Source organism: Helianthus annuus, chromosome 9 (assembly GCF_002127325.2).
Source record: "Helianthus annuus cultivar XRQ/B chromosome 9, HanXRQr2.0-SUNRISE, whole genome shotgun sequence".
In the NCBI taxonomy this organism is placed as follows: domain Eukaryota; kingdom Viridiplantae; phylum Streptophyta; class Magnoliopsida; order Asterales; family Asteraceae; genus Helianthus; species Helianthus annuus.
In genome coordinates this window covers 44,216,706-44,230,194 of record NC_035441.2, presented here as the reverse complement: position 1 = coordinate 44,230,194, position 13,489 = coordinate 44,216,706, and the positions used below count along the sequence as shown (strand labels likewise).

The 13,489-nt window shown below is 41.1% G+C and overlaps 1 protein-coding gene across 1 annotated transcript; it reads left to right on the top strand.

The window, feature by feature from the left end:
* The first annotated feature begins 8,018 nt into the window (after positions 1-8,018).
* LOC118481711 lies at positions 8,019-8,966 on the top strand. The gene is made up of 2 exons (XM_035976920.1): positions 8,019-8,419; positions 8,471-8,966. The coding sequence occupies exons 1-2, from the start codon at positions 8,019-8,021 to the stop codon at positions 8,964-8,966; spliced, it is 897 nt and encodes a 298-aa protein (XP_035832813.1).
* Positions 8,967-13,489: the final 4,523 nt, after the last annotated feature.

Here is a 13,489-nt window from a genome sequence, read left to right as displayed (position 1 = left end):
GTACCAGACTATGGGTATGAGATCATCACTCCTCAACAAAAGTCTGTCATAATGGGAAGAGCAGCAGATGTCCAAAATAGCTGTCAAAGCTCAACCACTGCTACCTCAACAGTTGTTGACCAAAGTAGCCCATTAACCACTACCTCCACATCATCAAGCACTGTTGATAAAAGTCCTCAAAGAGTGGATCAAAGTCAGCATGTGTCCACACCTTTACCCCATATGCCACCACCTTTTGAAGCCACTGCTGGGTCATCAAAGTCACCAGCAGTGGTTGACTCAGATGATACACATCTGCAACCCTCACCACTCAATGCCATTGTTCCATACAAAGGGGAGTTAATCTTCCTGAAATCTCATCCACCAGATCAAATCATTGGTGACATCAATGAAGGGGTGCTCACAAGAAGGCAATCCTAAAACATTTGTCTTTTTGTTGGTTTTCTATCACTCCATCAGCCAGTCAAGTACCAAGAGGAAGTGAAAGACAACAGCTGGGTAGAAGCCATGCAAGAGGAACTCCAACAGTTTAGAAGACAACAAGTATGGGAGCTTGTTCCATTGCCAGAGGGTGTAAGTCCTATTGGCACAAAATGGGTCTTCAAAAATAAAACTGATGAAAGGGGTATTGTTGTCAAGAATAAAGCCAGGCTTGTGGTTCAAGGCTTCAGACAAGAAGGGGGCATTGAATATGATGAAACATTTGCCCCTGTAGCAAGACTTGAAGCTATCAGATTATTTTTGGCCTTTGATGTCAACCACAACATCAAGGTGTACCAAATGGATATTAAATGTGCATTCCTCTATGGTAAGATTCAAGAAGAGGTATATGTTTGTCAACCTCCAGGTTTTGAGAATCCATTTAATCCAAATCATGTCTACAAGCTGAATAAAGCTTTGTATGGCCTGAAACAAGCACCAAGGGCCTGGTATGAAACTCTTTCCACCTTTCTACTTTCCATTGGTTTCACCAGAGACAGAATTGATAAAACACTGTTTTTAAAATGGAGAGGAAAGGATTTGATGATTGTCCAAATTTATGTGGATGACATCATTTTTGGTAGCACATGTAATAAAATGTGTGAAGAGTTCAGGCAACTCATGACAGCTGAGTTTGAAATGAGTGCAATGGATGAACTCTAGTGCTTTCTTGGTCTCCAAGTAAGGCAGCTGCAAAATGGCACTTTTATCCATCAAGGCAAATATGCCAAAGAACTTTTAAAGAAATTTGACATGGATGATTGTAACCCATGCAGTACACCCATTGCAACCAATAAACACGTCATGTCTGATGAAAAGGATGATTTGGTTGATCAGACCTTATATAGAAGCATGATTGGGTCTTTATTGTACCTAACTGCATCTAGACCAGATATCATGTTTGCAACATGTGTCTGTGCAAGATCCCAATCAGCCCCTAGAAAGTCAAACCTCATTGCTGTAAAAAGGATATTCAGATACCTAAAAGGTGCTCCCACACAGTATCTGGTATCCAGCTGATGGTAAAATTGAGCTTTCATGTTTCTCAGATAGTGACTTTGCTGGATGTGACAAGACAAGGAAGTCCACCTCAGGAGGGTGCCAATTCCTAGGTAATTGCTTAGTGTCTTGGCAAAGCAAAAAGCAAGCAGTTGTTTCCACATCTACTGCTGAGGTAGAATATATAACTGCTGCAAGCTGTACAGCCCAACTGCTCTGGCTTCAAAATCAGTTGCTGGATTTTGGTATCACTGCCTTGAAGACACCACTTATGTTGGACAGCCAGGCAACAGAAAATATCATCAAAAATCCAGTTTCTCATTCAACCACCAAACACATCGACATCAGACATCACTTTGTGAGGGATTGCTATGAAAAAGGTTTGATTTCTCTGCATCATGTTCCAACTAAGGATCAGCTGGCAGATGTGCTAACCAAAGCATTAGACACATCCACCTTTGAAAGTTTGATCTCTAGGATTGGCATGCTAAACATGGAATAACAGGCAAAATCCTGTTTTTCTATGAATAAAAGCATTAAAATGTTTTCAGAAAATCAAAAATCCATCCTTAAAAATAGCTAAAAATGAATCTTTCATTAAAATCCTTAAAAGTTTGCCATAACCACTGATGAGTTCAAAAGTCTGTTCTACTTAAAAAGTCTGTCCACTGCTGAAAGTCATCCCCTGTTCCCATATTCCTTTGATAAGCACTGTTGTTCAAAATCAGTGTTGTATCCACTGTTGTGCTATCCACTGATAGTAAAAAGCATCCACTGTCCTCTTTACCGTTGCAACCACTGCCTTCACCAGTAGTTTTCACAAAAGTACTGTCCTTCGCTTCATCAGGGGATGGCACGTGGACAGTACAAAGTGGTCAGACCTTTTGTAACCGCTGCCACGTCAGCACTCACTTTTTCTCCTTAAAACCCCCTTTCACAACCCCAAACAGGGTTTTACTGTCGAATTGAATTCTTAAAAATTCTCTTCTCAAAGCAGTTTTCTTCACATTTCATCAAATTCCTTCACAAATTTCTTCGATCGTCTTTTTCAAAAATGACTAAATCAAAGCCCTCCGCAAAATCCACCTCAAAATCATCTTCCAAAGAAGCCTCTCAAAAGGCTAAACCCATCGAAATCCCACATAAAACATCTCACAATCTTCTGGGTCTTCTCACAAAACCCGGCACCACCGATGCTTTCGACTCCGTCATTGATGCCATCTCTGCATCAAAGTACAAAACTTTGTTAACAGTAGATGCACCAATTTACTTGGCCACCCAAAGAGAGTTTTGGAAAAATGCAACCCTTGAAAAACAAGGTGAGACTGTTATTACTATTAACTCTTCTCTAAAGGGTAAAGCCGTCCAAATCACACCACAATCCATCTCAGAAGTCTTTCAACTCAAGGATCAGGAAGGTAAAAATTCTTTTCCAAAAAATGAGTTAAAAATTGACTTCATTGAAAGAGGGTATGCAGACACAATGATGAAGAGGGATACCTTACAAAAAGATTTCTTCCCTCCTGCAACAAGATTTTTATTTCATACCCTCCTAATGTGTGTTTCAAATAAAACCACTTCTTTTAATGAAATACCATTAAAGATTCAAAATCTAGGATATGGTATTCTTCAAAAAGAAAAATTTAATTATTCCCAGGAAATCTTTAATGATTTAGTTAAAAATGTTGAAAATAAGTCATTCTTACTGTTTCCAAGATTTCTAAGTTACTATTTTGAAAAGAAATTCAGTAAGGATGACATTTCTGAAATAAACCAAGGTGAATTTTTCCAAATGTACAGCTTAACTGCTGAAACTTTTACAAAAATGTCAACACCTTGCAAAACACAAGCAGAGATGCCTGAGCAGAATTTAGCAGCAAACACTGCTCCTCAGGTATCTACTGCTGAGCCCACTGCTCAAGGTGATCAAGGCAGCAAAACAACTGCCTTGAAACCCACACCTATAATCACTAAAAAGCCACAGAAAAAGAAAACTCAAAACCCCCCCCCCCCAAAACCTACCAAAAAGACAACTCTGGAGGATGAGATACCAGAGCAACTGCCTGTGACAAAACAAAAGTCACAAGAAACCACTGCTGCTACTTCCTCACAGCAGTTGGTAAAAATATCTCAAACCATGGCTGAAACTCCTCATGTTTCTTCTCAAAAAGAACAGGTTGTACAAATAGGGATACCACATCATGATGCTCTGGAAGCACTTGTTTCCATCATCCACAGCCCAATGCCCGGGGCAAATTCTCTTTCTACACATGCCCTCAAATCGACAATTCCACCAAATACAAAAATTCTGTTGGATGCAATTGATTTGAACCAGGCACAAACCAGTCCTTTTTAATCACCTGTTCATGAGAATATGCCTCAACAAAAGACTGGGCCTGATGTATCAATCCTTGCTAACCCACCAACACAACCTGAGGAGGTTACACCCCTTGAGTTACAAGTAACTCTTGGTGGTATTCCAAGTGAAGCAGCCACTGAACCCACTGGTTTACACTTGGACAGTGGTTACATCAATAAGACTTCCTTGGAGGCAATTCCTTCTATAACACCTCTGATATTTGCTAGTGAGTTTATTCTGACCACTGGTTCCATCAGAAGATTATCAAGTGTTGAAGGAAGAAGACCCCAGTACCAAGAAAAAGGGGCATCAGTGGTTAATGTTTGGAGTATACTCCCTACCTCAACCACTGATACAACCACTGCTAGTGGGAAATCAGATGATCCCATTAAGTTGGGTGATGGTTTAAAGTACCAAGAATTAACGAAACGTGTTGAAAAACTGGATACTTCGGTTGCAGAAATCAAAGAAATGCTGCAACAGTTGTTAACAGTACAAAAGGTGCAATCCCCTGCTGATACAACAGTTGTTCCACCTCAAACATCTCCTCCACAAGCATCTGTTGCATATAAGCTCTGGAACTTCTTTCAACCTTTTCTCCAACAACAACAACAACTGGCTGATCAGCAACATGAAAAACATGTCCAAGAGCTGAGAAACACAATGGAGTCTAGGTTCAGGAATACACAAACTGACATCAAGGCTATAAAGGCCCATCTGTTGACAACCACTGGCACTGCTCCTCCAAAAGTTCTCTTTATTGATCAACTTCCCCCAGATAATGCCAAAAAGGGGGAGAAAATTCAGGAGTGGAGGAAGAAGGGGATTGATGATGGTCTATATGTTGAGCCAGAAAAGGATGCTATGCTCAGAAAAATTCTCTTGCCAGATGGTAGCAAGAAGGTTGATGTTACCCAAAATGCACTTGATGAAGGAGTAATAAGTGTAAAAAGGGATAGAGCGGCAAAGGATATATCAAGGTGAAATGAGGAGAAAAGAGCTTACATGGAGCTGAATGCGCAGGGTTGTTCTGGGCTAAAGGATGTTCAAAATCTTGTGCCAAAAAGAAATCCTACTAGAAAAGTAAGGGAACCCAAGTCCACACCATCCAGACTCACAAATTCAGGAGTGGAGGAAGAAGGGGATTGATGATGGTCTATATGTTGAGCCAGAAAAGGATGCTATGCTCAGAAAAATTCCCTTGCCAGATGGTAGCAAGAAGGTTGATGTTACCCAAAATGCACTTGATGAAGGAGTAATAAGTGTAAAAAGGGATAGAGCGGCAAAGGATATATCAAGGTGGAATGAGGAGAAAAGAGCTTACATGGAGCTGAATGCGCAAGGTTGTTCTGGGCTAAAGGATGTTCAAAATCCTGTGCCAAAAAGAAATCCTACTAGAAAAGTAAGGGAACCCAAGTCCACACCATCCAGACTCACAAAGCATACTCCAAAACCATCGTCCAAAAGCCCCTAACATCAAACCTCCACCCAAACAGTTGTTATAACTCCTGCTGTATCAACATCTGCTGGTACTTCAGTTGTTTCAACATCTGCTATTACTTCAACACACACCACTTCAACACACACTACAACCACTGTCTTACCACCACCATCTTCACCACCAAAAACAACATCTCCACCATCACCTTCTGCCAAAAAGCAGAAGACAGCAGATGTTACAACATCTGTTGTAATGACAACAGTGGTTGAAACACCAGTTGTTTCAACAACTGTTAGTCAAGCACAAACCACTGCCACTCAAGTCACCATCACTGTTCCACCAAAAACATCATCTGCCTCTCCTAAAATAAAAAGGAGAAGGATTATCATACCAGATGATGATTCTCCATCACCACCACCAACATCTTCAAAATCTCAAGCACTTGTCACAATTCCAAATCCCATTCCTCTCTCTTCAGCTCAAATTCAAAAGCCATTACCTCCTGCAGGTGTTTTATTTCCTTTGGAACTCATAGTAGTTAGGGAAGAAATCAAATCTTTCTATTATGAGGATGACCCTGCTAAAAGGAGTTTGCCATCAGTTGAAGGATATCCCAGGCCAAACAATATTGAAGAATATTTGAAAATCAAGGCTAAGCAAGCAGAGGATATCTCAAATAACAATAAACAAGGGAAATCTGATAGAGAATTTTAGCAAAATTATCAGTTTCTACTCACACAGATCAGATCTTTGGAGCAATTTGCTAAAAATGTATGTCAGCAAATCTCAGAAAAGGCAGATAAGTCCTTGAGAAAAGACTACATTGATAACATCATGGCCTACAAGAAATACAAAGGAGAGAAATACATGTACAAAGACTGGACCATTTCTGAGCTAGAAAATGAAGCAGCTAGGATCCAAGAAATGATTAAAAATAAGGTCAAACACACATCTCCAGAAAAATCAAAAAGATTGTATCTGACAAAGCTTTAAAGTTGAAGATAATGAAAGAGTAGCTGATAGCAGCTGATTATGGGTCAAAGAATTCTGTGTCAAAGTGGGGAGAAGATAGGGTCAGGGCCACCTACAAAAAGCTGGAGGAACTTAGGAAGAAAGATCCAGCAGTTCCACAAAAGCCTGACTATCCTGAAGCAGAGGTCTCAAAAGGACCATCAAAACTGCAAATCAGGAGATCCACTGCTCCAGCTGGTGCAGCCATCTTTAAAAGAAGGCCACAAAAACAGTTGGGCGCTGAAACAATCCAAGATCTGATAATTGGTGATGACCTTGTAAAAGAGGGCATTAAGATAATGATCAAAGAAGATCTTGGATTGGAACAATCTACAAACACTGCTCAGACAGTCATGAATAGGCCTACATCACCAAACACCTAATCAAATAAAAATCTCCCAAGAAACCCATCAGACTCAAAAGTACTAAAGTGGAAAACTGACAAACAGACCCACGTACTGATATTGCTCAAGTCTAGTGGAGAAGTGAAGAATATATCAAGGGAACAAGCTCTTGGCCTGAGTCTTGAAGATTTGCAGGATCTCATTGATCTTCCACTTAGCAGGGATGATGATGACACAGATGCCTTAACCTTTGAATTACAACTCAAAGGGCAAATAAGGGAACTGTTGATGAGGCAATGAAGATCTACCAATAATGAAGAGTTTTGGCATTATCTGTTCCAGGGGGAGATTGTTGGGATTGAACCCTGCCAAAGGAACAGATAATTAAAGCCAAAACTGGATCAGAGCAGTAGATCCAGAATAAGCAGATGTTATGGATACAAGTCTCTCCCCTTGAAAGTGGTTTCAACATCTGCTGACATCCTATCTACTAAGCATACAAATTGCTTACCTACAACTGCTGATCAAGTCAAAGACTAATGAAGAACTAAAGCCCTGCTGCCCAATCTACTGCCTTGAGTCAATCACTGCTGATCATGACAAGTACTGCTGGGTTCACAGCAGTGGAAGGATGCAGCAGTTGTTTTGTTTACTTTATGTAATGTATTGTAATATCAGTAGTTATCATAGCAGTGTTTGTATAGGTCAGATGTTAGAGTTTGTTAGGAGGTTAGATGTCACTTTCATGGTGACGACAGCTTAGATGCTTCAGTGGTTTGCTCGTGCCTATAAATAGAACAGTGCTATGTACTGTTCTATTTAGCTCTTTCACCATCTTCTTCCTGCACGAACAAATACTGTGAGCTTGGGCTGAGGGGGAGTTTGTTGCATACTTGCATATTTTAATCGTTGTTGAAATTAAATTCAATCTTTCGGTTCATTGTTAAACTTGTATGTTAAAAGCATTTCTCCTGTTAGATTGTGAAAAGTTTACTTCCATCTTAATTCCACTGCACAACTCATTCATCTTCATCTTTATTCAAACGTAAAACACAATCAAAATCAAACTCAGATCCTAACAATGGCTCAGATGATGGTCAACTTCCCTTGGCAGCACTTCATCAATCAGGTGCTGGCCACCCAAGGGAACAGCAACAACAACACAGGTGCAAGGGTGGAAGAGGATTTGGCCAAGCCATATAAACCAAGCAATCTGTAATGCTTCACAAAGAAAATCGCCAATTATGATTTCCAAACAAAAATCAAGATGTCGTCCCATATCAAGACATATGACGGAACTGAAGATCCATAGGATCACCTCCAGATCTCTACTGGTGCTGCTAGGATCGAGAAATGGTCAATCGCTGAATGTTGCCTCATGTTCATGCAGACCCTCATAGGGTCAGCCAGAATATGGTTCAACGATTTACCAGCCAGAAGCGTTCGAAGCTTCGATGACCTGAGCAAAGGGTTTCTAGCTAATTTCTCACAGCAAAGGCGGTACGTTAAAGATGCCATGGTGATTTTCCAGATAAAACAAAGAGATGACGAGAGCCTTCGAGAGTTCATAGAAAGGTATAAAAAGCAAGGTGTAACGTATGTGGGGGCAGATGAAAAGATGAGAGTCGGCGGTTTTATGAACGCCGTTACCTCTAAATACCTTACAAGGGATTTCAACAAGTCCCTACCCAAGACCTTGGAAGAAGCTCTTGAAAGGGCTGAAGCCCATATCAGAGGAGAGGAGGTTGTAGACATAAAGGAGCAGAGAAAAAGGGGATCTAGTTGGTGAGGTAACAGCCCCGCTAGAAAGAAAGGGAATTTTCATCCCTATGATAGGCGCCCCAGACGTTCAGAGCAACGAAGGCTTGAATGTCGGAACCCTCCAAGCAGGGAGAAGACCACCAACTTTACAGCTCTTACAAAAACCCCACATGAGATCCTTGCTATAGAAGAAGTGAAACAAAGCTTCCGACCTCCTCGACCTCTACCCAAGAGTAAAAGGAATGAAAATTCCACCCAGTTCCGTGAATTTCATGAGGAAAAGGGTCACCATACTAACGACTGCTTTCAACTCAAAAAGAGAATTGAGGAGACTGTCAAGTCCGGGGAACTAGCCCACTTGGTGAAAGGGGTGAGGGACAAGATAGCCAAAGGTAAAAGAAAGGAGGTTAACATGGTGGATTTCGATGAAAAGGTTTCCCACAAACGACAACGGTTGGAAGCTTCGGAGCTTCAGTGTGTCTGCTACCCACCTTCGGAGAAGGATTCACTCTCAAGCCCCTTGGTAGTCGAAGAAACTGTGGGTACACTGAAGACAAGCAAGCCTACATAGACACTGGTGCAGCTACCAAAATCATGTTTGAAAAGCTCTTCAATCGTTTGAGCAATAAGGAACATTCAAAGCTTCAACCGTCCGGAACCTCTATAAAAGGTAGTATTGCCGACATACCCCTCAAGCCTTTGGGGCAACTAACCCTTGATGTTCGTTTCAGTGAAGGCAAGATGGAAAGAGTTCAACCTCTCACCTTCGTGGTTATCAACATACCTTCCAACTATGATGTCATCATAGGGAGGCCGGGCAATGTTCATTCTACATGGTTATTTCAGTTAGTCATGGCACGGTGAAGTTTCCTACCGAGAGAGGGATTGCAACCCTTTAACCCACTCAAGAGGCCTACATGGTTGAAGGGGAAAGTTCAAAGAATGAAAGCGCTAAGCAAGGGCTGATCATAAACCCCAAATATCCTGAACAAAGGATAAGGGTTAATACAAGCCTCTCTCAAGAAACCCTCTCATACCTGGAAAAACTGCTGGTACATTATAGTGATGTCTTTGCTTGGTGCCTGGAGGACATGACGGGTATCCCTCGAAGCATCGCTGAACATGAGCTAAAGATACCACCTGATATCAAGCCTGTTGTCCAAAAAAATGAAGTCTGGCCCCTGAGAGAAGCTTGGTAGCATGCCAAGAAGTTGAAAAACTTGTTCCGGCTGGAATTCTCCGGGAAGTCAAGTATCACTCTTGGGTTGCAAACCCAGTCATGGTTCGAAAACCCGACAACTCTTGGAGAATGTGCATCGACTTCAAGGACTTGAACAAGGCTTGTCTAAAAGATTGCTACCCTTTACCGGAGATTGATCTCAAGGTTGACTCTCTCACTGGTTACCCTTTCAAGTGTTTCCTTGATGCCTACAAGGGTTACCATCAAATCCTTATGAAAGAAGAGGTTGAAGAGAAGACCGCTTATCACACGGACAAGGGTATTTTTGCTATCAAAAGATGCCTTTTGGCCTCAAGAATATGGGTGCAACTTACCAAAGCCTAGTTAACAAAGCTCTTGCTAGCGAAATTGGAAGAAACATGGAAGCATATGTCGACGATTTGGTAATCAAAAGCAAAACAGAATTCCAAATGCTTGACAACATACAAGAAACTTTCCAAAACCTAAGGAAGGTCAACATAAATCTCAACCCCGAAAAATGTTCGTTTAGGTTTGAAGAAGGGAAATTTCTGGGGCATATTGTGGGAAAACAAAGTATAAAGGCCAATCCAAACAAAGTCAAAGCCGTTCTTGAAACCAAGCCCCCACAAGCAAAAAGGAAGTGGAAAGTCTGAATGGAAAGCTTGCAGCTCTGAAGCGTTTTACCTCAAAACTAGCTGAAAAATCTTTACCCTTCTATAAAACGCTTAAAGGGTGTTCTGAAAAAAAAAAGATTTCAAGTGGACTGAAGAAGCAGAAGAAGCTTTCAACTAGATGAAGCAACACCAGGCTTCACTTCCTGATATTGCAGCCCCGGAAACAGGAGAGCTGATCTCTGTCTACCTCTCAGTTGCTGAAGAAGCAATAAGCACGGTTTTAACCATCGAACGAGACAAAGTTTAGGTACCCGTCTATTTCTTCAGCAAAACTTTAAAATTGGCAGAAATCAAGTATCCTCCTCTGGAAAAACTTGCTCTAGCCCTAGTTCAAACGGCTAGAAGGCTTCGAAGGTATTTCCAAGCACACCCTATACAAGTGGTCACCGACCAACCCATCAAGAGCGTGCTTGAAAAACCAGAATATTCAGGACGCTTGGCCAAATGGGCTGTGGAAGTGGTTGAGCACAAAATCACCTATGTTCCAAGAAAAGCCATTAAAGCCCAAGTCTTGGCCGACTTCATTGTGGAAGTCTCAAAGCAAGCCGTCACGGAAGTTAATACAACTACCGCTGAACCTTCTGACCCTGAAGCCTGGAAGCTCTTTACCGATGGAGCTTCAAGCGTTGAAGGGTCAGGGGCTGGGCTCATTTTTATCAACCCTGAAGGTCTAGAATTTACATACGCTCTTCGACTTGAATTCCAGACCACAAACATTGAAGTTGAATACGAAGCATTGATAGCTGGGTTGAGGATAGCCAAGGAAATGAAGGTTCAAAAGCTTCAAGCCTTCACAGACTCGTTGCTTGTGTCAAGCCAAGTCAATGACAATTATGTTTCAAAAGAGCCCAACATGAAGAGATATAAAGAAAAGTCTAAGGAATTGATGAACACGTTCTAAGCATGTACCATCAAACAAGTCCCAAGATCTCAAAACAAGAGAGCAGATGCCTTGAGCAAACTTGCCTCCCACACCTTTGCCCATCTTACAAAAAAGGTATTGGTGGAGGTGTTGAAAATCCCTCAATTCAAGAATTGGAGGTTCAAGATGTAATCACCGAAGGAAGGTCCCAATTGAATGACTCCTATCAAGAAATTCCTCAAAAACGGTGAGTTACCTGGTGACCAAATAGAGGCTGAAAGGGTTAAAATCAAATCTAGGCAGTATGTGTTGCAAGGTGAGATCCTCTACAAAAAGGTTACCTTGCACCATTACTGAGATGTGTTGGCACGAAACAAAGCCAGTACCTGGTCAAAGAGGTTCATGAGGGGATATGTGGAGCTCATTTTGGAGCAAGGACGGTGGTTGCTAAACTAATGAATCTCGGGTATTTTTGGCCTTCCATGCACCGAGACACCACCGAACAATTAAGAAAATGTGAAGCTTGTCAAATACATGCACCGGTGCCCAAGAGCCCCAAACACGATCTTGTCCCGATATCTTCAGCCTGGCCATTTCACAAATGGGGAATGGATATTGTTGGTCCATTCCCACTAGCCAAGGGTGGAGTAAAATTTTTATTGGTGGCCATAGATTACTTTACCAAGTGGCCTGAAGTCAAACCACTTGCAAAAATCACAGGCAAATAAGTCATTGACTTCGTTTGGGAAAACATCATTTGTCGTTTTGGGCTGCCAGGAGTGTTGGTCACGGATAATGGGAAACAATTTGCTGAGAAGCCTTTTAGCACTTGGTGCAAAGAATTCAGGATAACTCAGGTATTCAGCTCAATTGCATACCCACAATCCAATGGCCAAGTTGAAAGAATGAATCAGAGCATTGTTGAAGGAATCAAGACCAGATTGGGAAGGCATGAAAACAATTGGCTCGAAGAGTTACCAAACGTCCTATGGGCTATAAGAACAACGGAAAAAACAAGCCACAAAAGAACACCTTACAGCTTGGTGTTCAGATCAGAAGCTGTGATTCCAGTTGAAATAGGAGTTGTGACTCAAAGAACACTCAATATGGATCCCGAAGCAAACAACAAAGAGACCATGTTGAACTTGCAACTCCTCGAAGAAACACGCGATCAAGCTGCCATTCAAGAAGCCAACTACAAACAAAAAAATGGAAGCTTATTACAACAAAAGAGTCAAGCATGAACGCTTCAAGCCAGGAGACCTCGTACTTAGAAACAATGAGGCTAGTAAAAAAGAGAACCAAGGAAAACTTAGCCCAAATTGGGAAGGGCCATACACAATCCTTGAAGCCCACAAAGGTGGATCCTATAAACTGGCCGACGCGGAGGGTAAAAAGCTTCCCAGACACTAGAATGGAAAGACCCTTAAAAGGTTCCATGTCTGATTAAGAAAGTTTAGTTTGTATTTCAAGAGTTGTCCCATGCTCCCTTTTTATAAAACAATATCTCTTGAATGAATGATGATGTTTTATCAAATTTGTCTTTCTATCCTAAAATCAGGTTGAGAACCTGGCAAAAAACTCCATGGCAAGGGCCATGTAAGGGGATGAGCTCCCAGGCCACATCACTCAATAGGTTCAAGGGTTGAATGAACCTATATAAGGGGTGAGTTCTTAAATAAATACAACTCCATAAGACTTATAAAATTATCAAAAAACAAACTTGTCTCATAGACGGGTCTGAGCAGCCTTCACCAAATGTTCCTTAAGCCTTGTAAAACTTCTAGAAAACAAATCATTATCAACAGGCTTACAAACCAAAATCAAACCAAGGAAAGTGGTAGATAGGATAGGTGTTATGTCTTCTTGTTAAAAATACTAAGGCTAAGTGACTGCAGCACTGAACCCTTCAAGGTATAAAAAACATAAAGACAACACAAACCCAACAAAGACAATTCCATAAACATAAAAATAATTGAAGGAGCAAAACAACAACAAAACAATAAAAGGTTGTATACAACTCGAAACCAAAAATACAAAGTAAAGCACCAAGTCATGAAGGACAAGCAACAGCTAGAAGCCTCGAAGGCTTCAAGCTACAAGTATCCAACAAAGCTGCCTTAAAAAATATATAGCTGCATTTAACAATCACAACACAAGGCAAGTAGTAGAAGGATAATAGCATAACATAAGAAGCCCTAAAGGCTTCCAAATATTCAAGCAAGTCATAACCAAAACCTTAACGGTTTGTAAACATGGAAATTGTTCAAATAGCCATTAAGGCTAACAATCATCAACATAAACCTTAAGAGTTTCTGCAAAATCTAAATTGTTTTATAGAAACTACAGACCATGAA